General features: G+C 35.0%; 1 protein-coding gene across 1 annotated transcript in view; it reads left to right on the top strand.

The window, feature by feature from the left end:
* The window catches only part of LOC129514498 (netrin receptor DCC), a gene marked incomplete at its 5' end in the record, with an annotated part of 702,567 nt that overhangs the window by 518,819 nt on the left and 167,811 nt on the right, over positions 1-15,937 (top strand). The window contains one exon of the mRNA XM_055333118.1: positions 7,023-7,133. Within this exon, the coding sequence (XP_055189093.1) occupies positions 7,023-7,133 (111 nt within the window). The remainder of the gene's footprint in view (positions 1-7,022; positions 7,134-15,937) is intronic.

Here is a 15,937-nt window from a genome sequence, read left to right as displayed (position 1 = left end):
AACAAAGTCACACAGACTCCATTTTTAATTTGAAATGAAGAAATAAAAGTCTCCAGAGAATAGTCTCATATCCTTAAAACATTAAAAACGAGTTTTGCAGAGCCTTTGCCTTCCTCTCCCCTGATGTGTGACCCAACTTCTGTAATGCCTGTTGCATTTCTACATGTTATGGGAATGTCTCCAGTGCAACAAAGCATCAAGGAGCCAGAAAGTACTACACACTGGTAGATTGACTGTAGGTTTGACTTGTCCCCAGGACATGTTTAGTAATTTATGCAATTTCTAGTTTGCAGAAGTAATTGATTTTCTCCAGGAATCTGCAGTACTTTAGAAGGCACAGGATTTGACCCCATGTTTCCAATACCTTTAAGATACATGGATATTTTGATTTGTCTGTTAGAAAATTGGAAATGCTTGAATGCTTCATTTGAGTGATATAAATATTCAGGTGTAGAGACTCAAACATTTTTTTTTACAGTCCTCTGTCTGTTAGACAGGTGTTTTTTGTTGTGTGTATTTTTTACTAGGATAATAAGGCATCTGCAATAACAAAGTAATTCACAGTTATAACAAGGATTTTAAATCACTGCCATCAGTTTCATTGTGGGATCCCATGTCAACTAAATTTTAAAATGTTGTTTTTAATTTTCGAGGGCTCTTCAGAGAAGGTTGTTTTGAATTGAACTTAAGAGTTTTCTTATGTTTCATGGCCAATATAGAATAAACATAATGATAAACATGCGTTGGTATTTAATGGACTGAAAAATGAAACAATAGCATAGAATTTTATAACAAGGTTAACATTAGGGGAATAAAGGAAAATGATACTCTTTGAATAATGTACCATCTCTTACCATAAATCCTATAAAATTAGAAATAGAACAGAATTACAGCACTTGAAGGCACTTATTATTGGGAATAGAAACAGGCGGAAGACAATCTGCTTTCAACAATATATTTTTTCACAGCTAAAAAAGCATTGCTATTACACGATACTTTTTTTCAATAAAATTATACTTGGAAACAGGTAGGAAACACACATGCACAAACATGTATACATGCACATGCCTACCCCCATATACTATAGGGATTGAACTATAGGTCCCTGGGGAACAGAATAGGAAACACATCATTCATCTTATGCACAGCCCTTCTGTTTTTCAGAAGAGGTAACTGAGATCTGAAGAGTGACATTGCTAAGATCTACCAACTAGATTGTAGGCACTTCAGGTCCTAGTTTTATATATATATATATATATATATATATATATATATAGTAGTGCAAGGAGTATATATATATATATAAACAATAAAATAAATAAAACAATATTGTCATCTTTACTTCACTCTATTATGAATGACTCTGGCTCTCCTATGAATCTGTAAAAGATCATCGGTATTAAAAATGATTTTAGCATTTACAACAATAATAATACCAACACGAACTGTGACAATAGACATAATGCTGAAAACATATGGAGTTTATTCAAAAAAAATAAAAATTGAACTTCCATATGATCCAGCTATCCCACACCGGGGAACATATCCAATAGAATTAAAATCAGGATCTAGAAGAGATATTTGCACTCACGTGTTCATTGTAGCTTTATTCACAACAGCCAAGATAGGCAAACAATTCAAATGTCCATTGACAGACAAATAGATAAAGAAAATTTGGTATATATAGACACACAATAGGATGTTATTCGGCCTTAAGAAAATAAGGAAATCCTGCCATTTGCAACAACATAGATAGACCTGAAAGATGTGCTTAGTGAAATAAGTCGGCCACAAGGACAAATACTTCATGATTCCTTTGTATGAGCTCTAAAATAAGTCAAACTCATGAAAGCAGAGCATAGAATGGTGGTTGCCGGAGGAGAAGGGGAGGGTGAAATGGGGCCTTGTTCAATGGGTGTAAAGTGACAGTTTTACAAAGTCAATAAATTCTGGAGATCTGCTATACAATACAGCCCCTTGTAGTTAACAATAGTATATTGTGCACTTAAAAATTGTTAAATAGCTCTCATGCTGTGTGTTACTACCATTTAAAAAGAGAGAAAGAGAGAAAGACATGAGAAATCTTTTGGAAGTGGTGGATATGTTTATTACCTCAATTGTGGTGATGGTCTCATGATACGTGCATATGTCCAAACTCATCAAAATGTATACATTAAATATCTCCAACAAAGCTGACAAACCTCTATTAGAAAAAAAAAAACACATTATATACATCTTTTTTAATTTAGTCATTGTAACAATTTTTAATGTATATATTCCCATTTTATTGATGAGAATACTTAGACAAAGAGGGAGGATAAGCAAGCTTTACAAGGCCACATATCTAATGAGCAGTAGAGTAAAACTAATCCTGCCTGAATTGAAAACCTATACTCCTAGTTCTTAATCTGTAGGTAATATATTGCTGACCACAGACAATGAATGCATGATTTTCTGTGTATAAAAGGGGTACAGAAAGTGGAACAAAGACAGTGGAATAACGCACAATGAAAAAACGTATCTGTTGGATAATAAAGATTGAATATTAGCTTTGCAGCTAAAGGAGCTGCATAGCTTTAGGAGAAATTAAATCAAAGCTTTCCTACCCATTTCTTTAAAAAATGCTACTTAAATTTTCTACTGGCCCGACATAGGAAATACATCCCAGAAAACAACTTTTAGAAATACATACACAATAAAGCTTTTGATTCCTGACAGACTTCCCTCTACCCCACCTTCACTGAATGAATGAATGAACAATGAATGAATAGATGGATAGATTTTAAAAGATCTTTAGGTATCAGCTATCAGGTTTGAGGCTCAAAATATTGCTTGTTCATAGTGATTGCTGTTATAACTTTGAAGATACCTCTTCTTTCAAATGGCAACATATTTTTTCTAAGTGAGAGAAAAACTCAACAATACCCCGAACTTGAAGTTTTACGGAAACTTTTAACTCAATTCATTGTCAAAATGATAGAATCAATTCTTTCCTGCCACCTCTTCATTTTTCAGTTCTTTATGCAATCATTTTAGACAAAAATTCCTGCATATTTGTACAGGGCTTTATGTTTACTACTGACACCCCTCTTAGATCCCAGCCTTGGCCAGGCAGGTCTCTGAAGAGAATGTCTCTGGGGCCCCAGCAGGAGATAGGATGAAACCAAGAGTCTTCACGCAAGAGCAGTCCAGGTTGTGATTAAAGCTCCACATAGTAACCTTGCTTAATTTCTCTGAACCTTATTATCCTTATCTCTAGACTGGGAGTGATAATGTATCCTGTGGCAAAATCATAATGTATGTGAAAATCAAATCCGAAAATAATTTGCAAATGTTGCCTTTATATCTATTAAATGCTTATTAATTCTGTAAACTGCTTTAAAAGCAGTTTGTCATTTGATTCTCAGAAGAACATTCTAAGGTGGAAAAAAACAGTTATTATACCTAATTCCTTTATGGGAAATTGAGATTAAAAGAGCTTTCAGTACATCTCAAACTTGCCAGGGAAGTACTTCTCACAACAAAGAAGTAGGAACATATGCAACCTAGAATTGTGAAGGCAATATACAGAGGGCCTCTCTGGAAAGCCACATGTCTCGTTCTACTTATCCTGCATCCTACACTTATCTGGACAGTGAAGAGAGTCTCAGGTTTAATTCTGTTGGTAAAGGTTTAAGAAGACAGAATGTAGAATCAGAAGATTTGGGTAAATACATTTTACAAGAGGAATTCAGTTTTCTTTTATCCCTACTGTATAAAACTAGGGTTTATCAGTAGACAATACTAGAGTAAAGCAGATTAAGTACGATCTAAGGCACTTTTCTAGCAAGGAAAAACCCTTGAGTAAGTGTCCTCCCTTGGTGAATTTCACATTCCAAAGGTATTCCTGCTCTATTTACAGGATCACTTTGTTAGATGTGCATCTAAATAATACTAGATAGGCCACTTGAATAAACATTAATGAAGATCTCTTTTAATATTGGGATTATATGTATATATTTAAATATTTTATGATCTAGAATTTCAAGGTGTTTCTAGGGAGAGAGATTTTATAGTCTAGGATAAAATGCAAAATTAAAAAACTTAAGTTAAAATATAATATAGTTCAAGGAAATTTGGCAGGGTTTTCAGAGTGACTACATGTACAGTATGTTAAGTCTTCACTATAGATATCAGAGAGGATGATAACAGCTCTTCTTCCCTGGTTGGAAGGGGTATTCTGATCAGGAAGTTAGGCTGGTCAGGCAAGACTCATTTGGGGGAATTCTTTTTTTTTTTTTTTTTTAAATTTAGATTTTTTTTTTAATTTTTATTTATTTATGATAGTCACAGAGAGAGAAAGAGAGAGAGGCAGAGACACAGGCAAAGGGAGAAGCAGGCTCCATGCACCGGGAGCCCGATGTGGGATTCGATCCCGTGTCTCCAGGATCGCGCCCTGGGCCAAAGGCAGGCGCCAAACCGCTGCGCCACCCAGGGATCCCTCATTTGGGGGAATTCTTAATGCTTGGTCTCTGAAAGCCTCATAATTTCACTCCAAACTATTAGTAGGTTTTTGTTTTACTCATAACTGAATTTGTGATACTGACAGATCTTCAACACAGTATATGTAAAGATACACTGGGCAAAATTATAAGGAGAAATAGTTCTTTCTAGTGAGATATTTTTACTACTCATATCTACTTTCTAGTGAGATGTTTTAATAAAGTCCTACTAAAAGTTGATAGATTCTGCACACAAAAAGTTACTTGATTTTAAGTCCAGTAAGTGGAACAGAATATAGAACGTTCAGAAAGATTTCTACCAATATGTCAAATATTACATGTGATAAGATGGTATGTCAGTCATGGTTCAACCAGAGAAACAGTGGGGATGTGTACTAAAACATTTATTATAAGAAATTGGCTTAATTGATCATGATGGCTGGCTAGGTGATTCCAAAATCTACATCACAGGCTATTAAGAAAGGCAGGTCAAAACTCTCTCGAGCTGAAGTCACTGTCTGCAGGTGAAATGTCTTCTTCAGGGAATTCTTACTTCTGCTTTTAAGACCTTTCACCAGGTTGATCTGGCCCACCACCCCATCCACCCCACCCCTGATTATCTAATATCCCTTACTTAAAATCAACTAAATATGAACTATAGATGTGACTATGTGAGTAGTCACATCTATAAAATACCTTCCCAGCAACACCTAGAGCAGTCTTCGATTGAAAAGTAGGAACTTTAGACTAGCCAGGTTGACACATGAAACTGACCATCACCACTGGTATCCCTAATCACTGTTAGAGATGACATTAACACAACTGTCAATCCATTTCAAAGAAAAATGAAGTTAAAATTCTACTTAATACAAAATAATATATTGTTGATGGCCTAAAATTATGAAAGTCATGAGTTACAATGATTAGGTAAACATTTCTTCCCAGAATTCTCTTCCTGTTATTTTTAATTTCCTGAAAGACCTCTATAATCCCTGTGCCTCCGTAATCAACAATGGTGCCTAGGAAAGGGTGCAAGATGTTAACAAATTCAGATCAATGTCATGTGAACTAAGGGATAGATCAAAGTGAGCACAAGCCTATTGAGCCATGACAAAGGCCTTGTGTTCAAAAGCATTCATTCACTGCCTACCAGATGATGTTGGCTATTGTATTTTGACCTCATGTTTTCATGTGTGTTAAGCAATGTTTTAGTGGATCTTTCAACAGCTGCTTTGCATGTGTGCCTTCCATGTGTCAGGCAGTGTAGTGGGATCTGTGGATGTACAAATAAAGCACCAGTAATAACAAAAACAACAGCAATACTAACCATTCTCAGTCTATGTCTTCATGGGGTTTCTAGTTTATCTTACAAAATTAGAAGCCTCTTAAGAAGGTAGCATTTTGTGTCATCGATACTTTTGTGTGGGTGAGTTGATCAATTGTCTTCTCTAATAGTACAATGTATTGAACGTAACTGCCCTGGACATTAACAAGTCCATTCTAACCATTACTTAAAAAACATTATCTCCAATTAATAATAAGTTAGAATTCCCCTCAGGACCAAGATTTACTCATCTGCCTCTGCACAAATACTTAACTTTGTACATGATAAGCATCATTTCTCCAATACTTCATTTTCTTTATGAATTTCTCTCATTACCAAATATTTGTGCCACTTTAGATTAATAGAAAAAATAAAGAAAGAATATGTTTTTAACTTTATTAGGGTTGTTCAACTCCTTGAAGTTTAAGGACTTGTCAGTTTAAGCCAAGTCCTCAGTGTCTCAAAAAAGTCACATTTTTTTTTTTAGCAACTGTCATTTATCTTATAATAATTTGTCATGGTAATGAGCTGCTTTGAGATTTAGCTAAAAGGAATATATTTATATAAAAACTTACACATATTACATTAGTGATACGTGGGCCATTTCTTATCAACCCTGTGTTCTCTGTGGTCTCTAAGCTAAGTCCTGAAGTTATCACTATGTACAGTATTGTTATATCCAAGTTACCATGGAGATAGACTTTCATCATTCTTCTAGCATGGAAGGTGATGCAAAAGAAAGTATGCTTTGCAATGGTTTTGAGACATGAAAGGCCCAATACTTTCTGCTTACGTGCAGTGGCTTTGGATTCTTCTTTCTTGGCCCAAAGAAAACATAATCACTGACCTTTAATAAATGATGGATACATAAATTTTTAGAATGATTATTCTTGATTTATAGGCAGGCCTCTTCTAAACTGTGAAAAAAAAATGATCCTTGCTATTTTGGATATATTCTTCATCTGCCCAGAAGCTATTTTCAGGGATACAATTTTATAAACTAGAAAAAAATAAATGAGAATATATGGAAAATAATTTGATTTCTTGCTGTAATATTTCTGCCCTTTTGGCCAAAATAATAATTACCACAACAATCACAAACCACGTAAAGTATGTCTGCTGTTGTTAAAATTTTACTAAAATTTTTGAAACCCAGCTAGAAATACTTGTTAGTCTGTAACTTTTTTTTTTTTCCATTATGGAAAATTCTCTCATAGGACTGGAGAAAGGAAGTCAGTACAGTTTCCAAGTATCGGCCATGACAGTTAATGGCACTGGACCACCTTCCAACTGGTACACAGCAGAGACTCCCGAGAATGATCTGGATGGTAAGACCTATCTGCAGTCACTATCATTCTGATTTCTATCTTCTTTGTTACTTCAGCTTCAAAGACTCTCTTAATAGAAGTTGATGAATTCCAACATTAGGGATATTTATTCCTCCTATATCCTCTAATGCAAAACAAAACAAAATACAAAATCCTCTGTCGATCTTTAACAATGCCATATATAATTATGTACTAATTACATTATTTATAGTTTTTTTCAAAATAATTTGAAATAATCTTTTTAAAATTTATCTTATTGAATAATCAACCTTAAAATTTTCTTCACAGGAACTGCTATAATTTCTGATAATAATCATGAAATATAATTACTTCACAGGGCTTCTCTGACTCTTTTATGATACTTCTGAGAACAGCAATATATATTTTTTGCTTCCTTGTGATATGGTCATTAATATTTGACACCATCTTTTTTTGCATAAGGAACAATCTGCCTTATTTACTTAATTGATAGTTGTCTTGAGACAATTGTGGATGAGACATTGAGATTTGTATAAAAGTCACATATCAATAATTTATAAGCCAAATCTTCAAAATTAGCAGATAAGAAATAGCTTTTGAAATAAAAACAGCATGACTAATAAGAAAATAAAATTCAAGAGAAATGTGTAATAGAAGCAACAGGAAAAAATGTGTGAAGTAATAAAGTGGAAATAAACCATATAGAATTAGAATTACAAATGAAATAAAGTTAAATTCATGAAAATAAAAGGTGCTTGAAAAAGAAGTTTGTTATGATCAGTCAACTTCAAGCTAAGTGATTAAAACTGGAACCAAGAAAAAGTGGCTAAAAGAATAAACACACATGTATTGAAAATGCAATGGCACAAGATGATTGTCTAAATCACTGACAATAAAATCCTCTTATTGCTTCACTGGTAGACCTGAAGGTATCCAAGTTATACTATAAGGTGAAAATGCTATGTCCCTCTCTTTTCCTCTTCCTTTTACTCCTTCCCACTTCCCCTCATTTTTATTCTTGTCTCAGTGCTTGCAGTGTCCTTTCTCCAATTTGTCCTCCTTTCTTCCTTGAGCTCCTCCTCATTTTTCTCCTTCTTGATCTTTCCCTCCTCTAAATAATTCACCATCACTCATGATTTTCATATCATTATAGATTATGTTTTACAAAATAATTAATGTGGCAGTGAAACAATCAACAAATGCCATTTCCACAATAATGGTAATTCCTACCGGCACATTAAAGAATATTCATAGGAAACTTACTAAGTCTCAGGCACTGTGCTTAGCTCTGAGAGTACAATAGTAGATAAAAGCATGATTCTCTCCTTGTAAAGCTTAGAATATGACAAAGAAAACAAGACATTCCAGGTGTAGTCATAGGAAATTGCCACTTCATAGTTCAAATCTGGTTGAATATTGGCAATATCCTATTTATCAACAAAGAATAAATAGATTGACAGGCAAACACATATAGAAGGTTTGATTTAAACCAACACCAGAACGATGAATAGGAGTTTGCTAAGCAAAAGCATACATTATAGACTAAGGAAAGAAATATAGAGGGGAGGTGAATGCATATCTGAAATCAAGATAGACCATGACACTATTCAAGGCCTAAGAAAAAGGACTATCAGGACTAGCAGGTTCTAAATCTGGCAAGACCAAATTAAGGATCTTGAATTTTGTCCTAAGAATGTCATTAAGGCAATAATGTGCTTTATCCTAAGCAAGTAATCAAAGTATTTTTTTAAACAGTGACTTAATTCTATTTCCATTTTGAAGATACTACTCTGGCTGAAGCATAAACAATTGTATTAGGCGAAACAACCACGGGTCATCTCAGGACAACCTTAGGGGTAAGGTTAGATTTTATGGAAAAGTAACTTGAGGCTTAGAAGATGTTATTCAACTTGTCTTCAGCATTATAAATCAAAAATTTGTAGAGCTACACAAAGTCATACTTCATAAAGCTTATATCCTTCGTTAATATATTAGGATACATTCATGTACTTATTTATTCAACATATATTTCTTCTTGAAGGCCTATATATATCAGGCATTATTTTAGGTACCAGAGGTAAAGCAATAAATACGGTCCCTACTATCAAGGAATATAAAGTTTTGAGATGGAGCACCTGGGTGGCTCAGTCATTTAGGTATCTGCCTTCAGTTCAGGTCATAATCTCAGGGTCTTGGGATCAAGCCCCAAGAAAGGTTCCCTGCTCAGTGGGTAGTCTGCTTCTCTCTCTCTCTCTCCCTCTGTGTTTATTCTCTCTCTCTCTCTCTCAAATAAATAAAATAAACATTTTAAAAACATAAATTTTATTGAGATAGAGATGGACAATGACAAATGCTATGAAGAAAAATAAAGTATCATAGAGGGAATAGTAAAAAATTAGGGAGTACTGTAGGATATTGAGAAGATCTCTCTGAGTGGGGAAATATCAGCACAGTCCCTCAGGCAGTGAGAGAGGCAGCCACATGAATATATCAGACAAGAGCCCTCCAGGCAGAAGGACAAGAACAGTCATCCTGAAGCTAAAGCCCAGTTGATGGCTGAAGTATTGTGAGGAGATCAGGGTGGCTAGGTCTAGTTGTGAGAATGGGCTCTATCGTATTTAAAGAATAAAAGGACAGTTAGGTTAAACTACACAAATACCTTATTTTTCGATTTACTTAAGAAAACAACTTTAAAAATATATATACTTTTATCCTCTCACCTTTATGAGGTATATATAATTAGACTTACTTTTAAAGGAGAGTAACTTAAGCTAAGAAAATTTAACTAATTTAAGTCACTAAGCTAGTAGTTGTGGATCTGAAACTCAGGACCAGGTTTTGTGAGTCCAACATCCAATACAGATTATTGGAGCATAGCCTCCATGAATCCTCTAGAACTGACCCAGTGACAATAAAAGATGGTGATTCAAGGCAGAAGATTCTAAGAAATGAGGTCATATCATTTACCCAAACCTAAGAGACTATATCTCTTACTGGAAGGAGTGAAAATAAATGGAGCACAGGTGCCGAAGGTCCTATAAAATATCCAGGATGAATGAGGCTCTCCACTTGACTTATGAGCTCTTTCTCCTCACTCCAAATGACTCACAATCTAGTGGAACCAAAAAAAAAAAAAAAAAAAATCACAGCCCCTGGGATGGCACAAACCTTCTATTTAACTGTTGCTTTTCATATCCATGCAATATTAATATAATCCAATCCATATATCTATTTTAATCAAGAATCTCTATGCTGTGTTCATGAATAGAATCTGAATAAATGTTGTTTAATTGGATTTCTTTGAACGTTTCTATACTCTTGGCTTAATAATGTCCCTCTTCTGAATGCAACATTCTTGATTACTTTTTCCTTTCTTGAGTATTGATGTAATTATTATGAAATATAATTAAGAACACCCAGTGTGCCCAGTCATGGAGAGTACAAACATGAAAGAGGTAGGAACAGTTCTCTGGAGAGATAAACAGATATGGCTGCACTGATTGAAAAGATTTCATGAAAACAAATAGTACTTGAACTAAAAACTTCAGAAAAAGGAGGTTGACTAAAAATATAAGGAAGGGTGCAGGAAAAGCATAGTAGATATTCTTCAATAAGAATGCCTTGGGAAAATTATTTTTGCCACAATTAGTTTAAAATGTGTCCTCACTCATCCAAGTATTATTCATACGCCAATTATCTTAATGCATTTTAACATGTTTAAAATAATGTCTTTTTTCATTCTTTCACTTCTTTATTTGGATTGTAATTATTGAGGCAGTTCTTGTCCTTGTCCATAATGTACACATTAGAAATCTAAAAAGGTAAATAAAAAATTAATAGAAGAAAACTAGGGGCACCTGAGTGGCTCAGTGGTTGAGCATCTGCCTTTGACTCAAGGCATGATCCTGGGTCCTGGGATCGAGCCCCACATTGAACTTCCTGCATGGAGCCTGCTTCTCCCTCTGCCTGTGTCTCTGCCTCTATCTGTGTCTCTCATGAATAAATAAATAAAATCTTTTAAAAAAATGAAGAGAACTAGTGGAGTTGATGTTTCTCGTACATAGTACTGGAATTATGACTTGAACTCGTTCACTCTTTTTTTGTTTTTTTAAAGATTCGCTTATTTTAGAGAGAGAGAGAGCGCACGAGTGGGAGAAGCAGAGGGAGAGGGAGAGAGTCTCAGGCAGACTCTGATGAACACAGAGCCCAACTCGGGGCTTGATCTCAGGAGCCTGAGATCATGACAAACCTAAGCCAAAACCAAGAGTCAGATTCTTAACTGACTGTGCCACCCATGTGTCCCGAAATTGTTCACACCCGAATCATGATGGAAACAGTGATTTTAGGGCTTATAACTATATGAGTATGGGACAGATATGTTTTAATAAATTTGTAAAGCAAAATATTTTATTGGCTGTAAGAAATTAATAAGACCACACATATTTGGTCTCAAGGCTTTTTTAATTTATTGATTCATAACGTCTTTTCACTGAAATACTCCTCTAAATGGATTTCTATTTCTCTTCCTTCCTCATTTTTACTTTGAATGTATCATTGAAATATTAAAAAGTGTTACTCTTGATAGGAATCAAAAATCTGGACAAATGGACAATCTCAGAAGTGGTCATGAGTAGCTCCAAGGAATACACAGCCTGATGGTTTGTTCTATTTCCATATATAAATACATAAATATAAAAATATGTATATTTAAACTAAAGGGGATTTCCTTAAAATATTTATCTCATTTTAACTTATTCATGTAAATGTTTAAATCATAAGATATAAGTGACTTCTACTAAAGCTTTCATGGCTAGTGTAGGGAAGTTTTGAGTCCTAAAGTCAGAAATTTCAATATGGAATTGCTTTGATTTGCCTTAAATTATAGGTAAGGGGGAAGCAGCCATTTTGAAAATCAACTGGAATGGGAAGCATTCTTTGCAAAAGCTAAAGAAATCTCTCTTGGTTGAGAACTGCTGTGTTTGTCCTCTCTAGGTACACTGGGTTGCATAACTTTTCCCTCTTGCTTTTGAGTCTCCTGGTGAACTCCAAGGGAGTGATCTACTCATTAGAGTGGTAATGAGCCCTGCAAGTCCCTAAGGGGAACCAGTGTGAAGTGCAGATAGTTAAAAGCAATCTCTCTCCTTCTGTGACTTTTGTAGTTCCTCTTGCATTCTCTGCTTGGCTTACGTAGTGTGAAGATCAACAGTAACTTGGAGAAATATTCCAATTCCTTATGGATTGCCCTTTTAATTAGGATGTTTTGTTAAAGTAATTACAGAGCCAAACCTCAACTGTTTGTTCAGGGCTCCCTGAAAGCATGTCTGCTGTTGTTACCAACAGCTGGAAAGTTTTAAAATATTTATTTTGTGCCTCAAAGTTTCAACTTAAAGAAACAAGATAGATCATTAGAATTCCCCAAAGTTCTTATGTAAATGTCTTGCATAAGGATATGAGAGAATTTGTGATGAAGATCAGTAAGGTATCCTCCAGGAAGTTGAGCATGGGGATCAGTGTGCTGCTTTTTCCCCCTAATTTTGAAGTGAACAGTTAGAAGTTGTGATACGCCATCCATAATGATGTAATTTAAAATTAAACGTCCACCGTAAAATGGAGGAGCTTGGCTAGCAAAACTTAGCAATGCAGAGAGACTCCTGAAAATGCAACTAGGTGGTGTAGCAAAAACTGTGACCCTAGAAGCAGGCTCTAATTCCCTGCCTTCAGGAAAGAGATAATTAGTCCTATTAGCCTGACTAAAGGCAAAATGGGATTACTGCAAATTCACTTCACCTGAGAAGTCAACCACAAAACTATTCCTATGTTTTGGAAACTTCATGATATATGATATTCTCCAAGAACATGACTGAGAAGGATCACATGAAAACTTATTTTCAGAGTAATAATAAAATCTAAAATGATGATGTAGGTAAGATGTTGGAATTCAGGGCTAACAGCCAAGAAAGAATTCTTGAGATGTCTTCGATGCAAAACAGTAGTTTTATTACAGCATGGGACAGGACCCTTGGGCAGAAAAAGCTGCACTGGAATCCTGAGGAGTGGCCCATTATATACTTTCAAGTTGGGAGGGGCTTAGGGAGAATGGAAGTCTCCAAGGAATTTTGGAAATAAGGTTGGGGGGGCTAGCTGTTGTTGGGAAAAGGTCATTTGTTATTGTTTAGTAAAAGCCCAGTCATGAGACCCTTCAGTTGTATATCAGTGGGTGTGCCTGGGGATAATTGCCAACATATACCCAGGGTGGGGGTTGGGTAGAGATAAAGGAAGTTTCAAAGGAATTTTTATATGTTAACATAGATTTATAGGATCCTGGGGGTGAGGCTGAGATACCTTTTGCCCTTAGCAAAGTATTAACATTGAGGCAGCTGAGTTCCTAAAGGAATGTTACTCTACCGGTTTAAAGGACTGGTCAGTGGGCTGCAGGTAGTAAGGAAATTTATTTTTCTTTTGCCTTTGTTTCTCACATTAATGAGACCACTGTGAAAGAAAGAACCTTACCTATTAAAGTTGTCATCCTCATTCAAAAACTAGAGTATTGAAAGTGGAAAATCTCTGGGCAGAAGAATGAGAAATGAGAAAAACAAGTTTTTGGCCAATTGGAAGAAATTGAAAAATAGGAAAAAAAAATGAAGAAGGAGAGGAAAATGGAAGGAAAGATGGAAGGAAGACTGGTGAAACATGTGCTATAGTAGGATGAAGGATAGCTTCCCTCCCCAGAATGTCCATGTCCTAGTCCCTGGAATCTGTGAGGCAGATTCCAGGGACTTTACATGGACATTTACATGGCAAAGGAGATTTTGTAAATGTTATTAAATTAAAGATTGTGAGATAGGAGATTATCCAGGTTATCCAGATGGGCCCAGTGTACTCACAAGGGCCATCCTAACAGGGAAGCAGGAAGAGTGACAGAGGTCCATGTGGAAACAGAAACAGAAGTTGGAGTGATGTGAGGTCAGGAGGCAAGGAAGGTGGGCAATCTCTAGAAGTTAGAGAAGGCAAGAAATCACAATATTACTGTAGCCTCAAGAAGGAACATGCTCCTGCTGACATCTATATCTTAGCTCCCTGACAATGCTATTGCAGTTTTAACTTCCAGAAATGTGACATAAAGAGTTTGTGTTGTTGTAAGCCTCTAAACTTTGGTAATTTGACCCACTGAGTGTAGCAGTAATAGGAAACTAGTACAGTTGCCAGAGAAAAACATTTTGGTGTCATTTGAATAACTGACAAAGTACAGTGGACCCTTGGACAATGCCCGCCCCCCCGCCACACACACACAGGTGAAATTTCACTAGCTTTTGTTACTCCAAATTTTTCAATGTACCCAGAAAATCTTTCTTTACAGAGCATTTGTATAAACTAGAAGAGAATCTATGATCACACACTGTATATAGTTTTTATTTTTATTTATTTTTTCTTTTCAGCTTTTTATTTAAATTCTGGTTAGTTAATAAACAGCGAGTATTGGTTTCAGGAGTAGAATTCAGTGATTCATCACTTATATACAACACCCAGTGGTCATTACAAGTGACCTCCTTAATGCCCATCACCCATGTGGGCCATTCACCACCCACGTCCCTCCGTCAACCCTCATTTTGTTCTCTATCAAGACTCTTATGGTTTGTTTCCCACTCTCTCCCTCCACATATGTTCATCTGTTTTGTTTCTTAAGTTCCACATATAAGTGAAACCATATGTTATTTGTCTTTCTCTGACATTTCCCTTAGCATAATATACTCTAGCTCCATCCTCATCATTGCAAATGGCAATATTATTCTTTTCAATGGCTGAGTAATATTATATATATATATATATACACAAAATATATGTGTGTGTCCAAAAAAAAAATATATATATATATAATATTTATCCACTCATCAGTTGATGGACATTTGGACTCTTCCCAATTTGGCTATCATTTATGTGTCCCTTAAGGCTCTTAATCTACTACAACTCCTTTTATCCTACTTGGATTTATTGAAAAGACTGGCTTTCATCCTCTAGTTTCAGTAGCACTAATATTTGTTTTTGTCTAGTTATTTCTTGTGGTTTTACTTACCTTGTTCCTGTAGGTTTATAAATTGTAAATTATATATAAGGACCAATGTTATATTCATGGATTTTTACACATCTCTCTTAGAATTGGAAAAAAATGAAAAATGAAGGAATTCTGCAGACTTACCCGTCATAATTGAAATAGTCACACAGTTAGAGAGTCATATATTTTTTTCCTAAGCATCCAAAGAATATTTAGTGCTTGCCTGTGAGGAAATGGATATTAAAGTTCTTGGACAATACTAGAGATGTTAATTGATCATAATATAATTAAACTAATAGTCAATGACAGATATTCAGTATATTTAGAAATATAAAAACATACTTCCAAATAATTCATTGGTCCAAAAGAAATCATATTATATCTAGAATATAACTTTTAGCACCTAATATGTAAGATTAAAAATACTAGGGAAAGTTTTATAAAGTGTTTTTTTTTTATTTTTACTTTCAACAAATGCAAAAATTCTTTTTTTTTTTTTAGAAATTCTTTTTCTTTGGCTATTATTTCATAAATTCTTGGTGAAAGCCAATGACATGACATTAAAATACATTCAAGTCAATTTGAGTTAAGAAGTAGGATTTATTCCAGTGAGCTCACAAATGTGGTCCTCTGTTGATATAATGGTGTTAGTATATGATTCTATGCACAGAAGAATGTAGGTGTAGGTGGCGTGTCATGAAAATGGATTTCTTTCACACGGGCTTTTGATAGGAGCCATCCATGATATTCTGGTTACTAGTTGACAAAAAGACTT

This window comes from Nyctereutes procyonoides, unplaced genomic scaffold (assembly GCF_905146905.1).
Source record: "Nyctereutes procyonoides isolate TBG_1078 unplaced genomic scaffold, NYPRO_anot_genome, whole genome shotgun sequence".
In the NCBI taxonomy this organism is placed as follows: domain Eukaryota; kingdom Metazoa; phylum Chordata; class Mammalia; order Carnivora; family Canidae; genus Nyctereutes; species Nyctereutes procyonoides.
The sequence above is the reverse complement of the archived record's forward strand: the minus strand, read 5'-3'. Positions and strand labels throughout refer to the sequence as shown.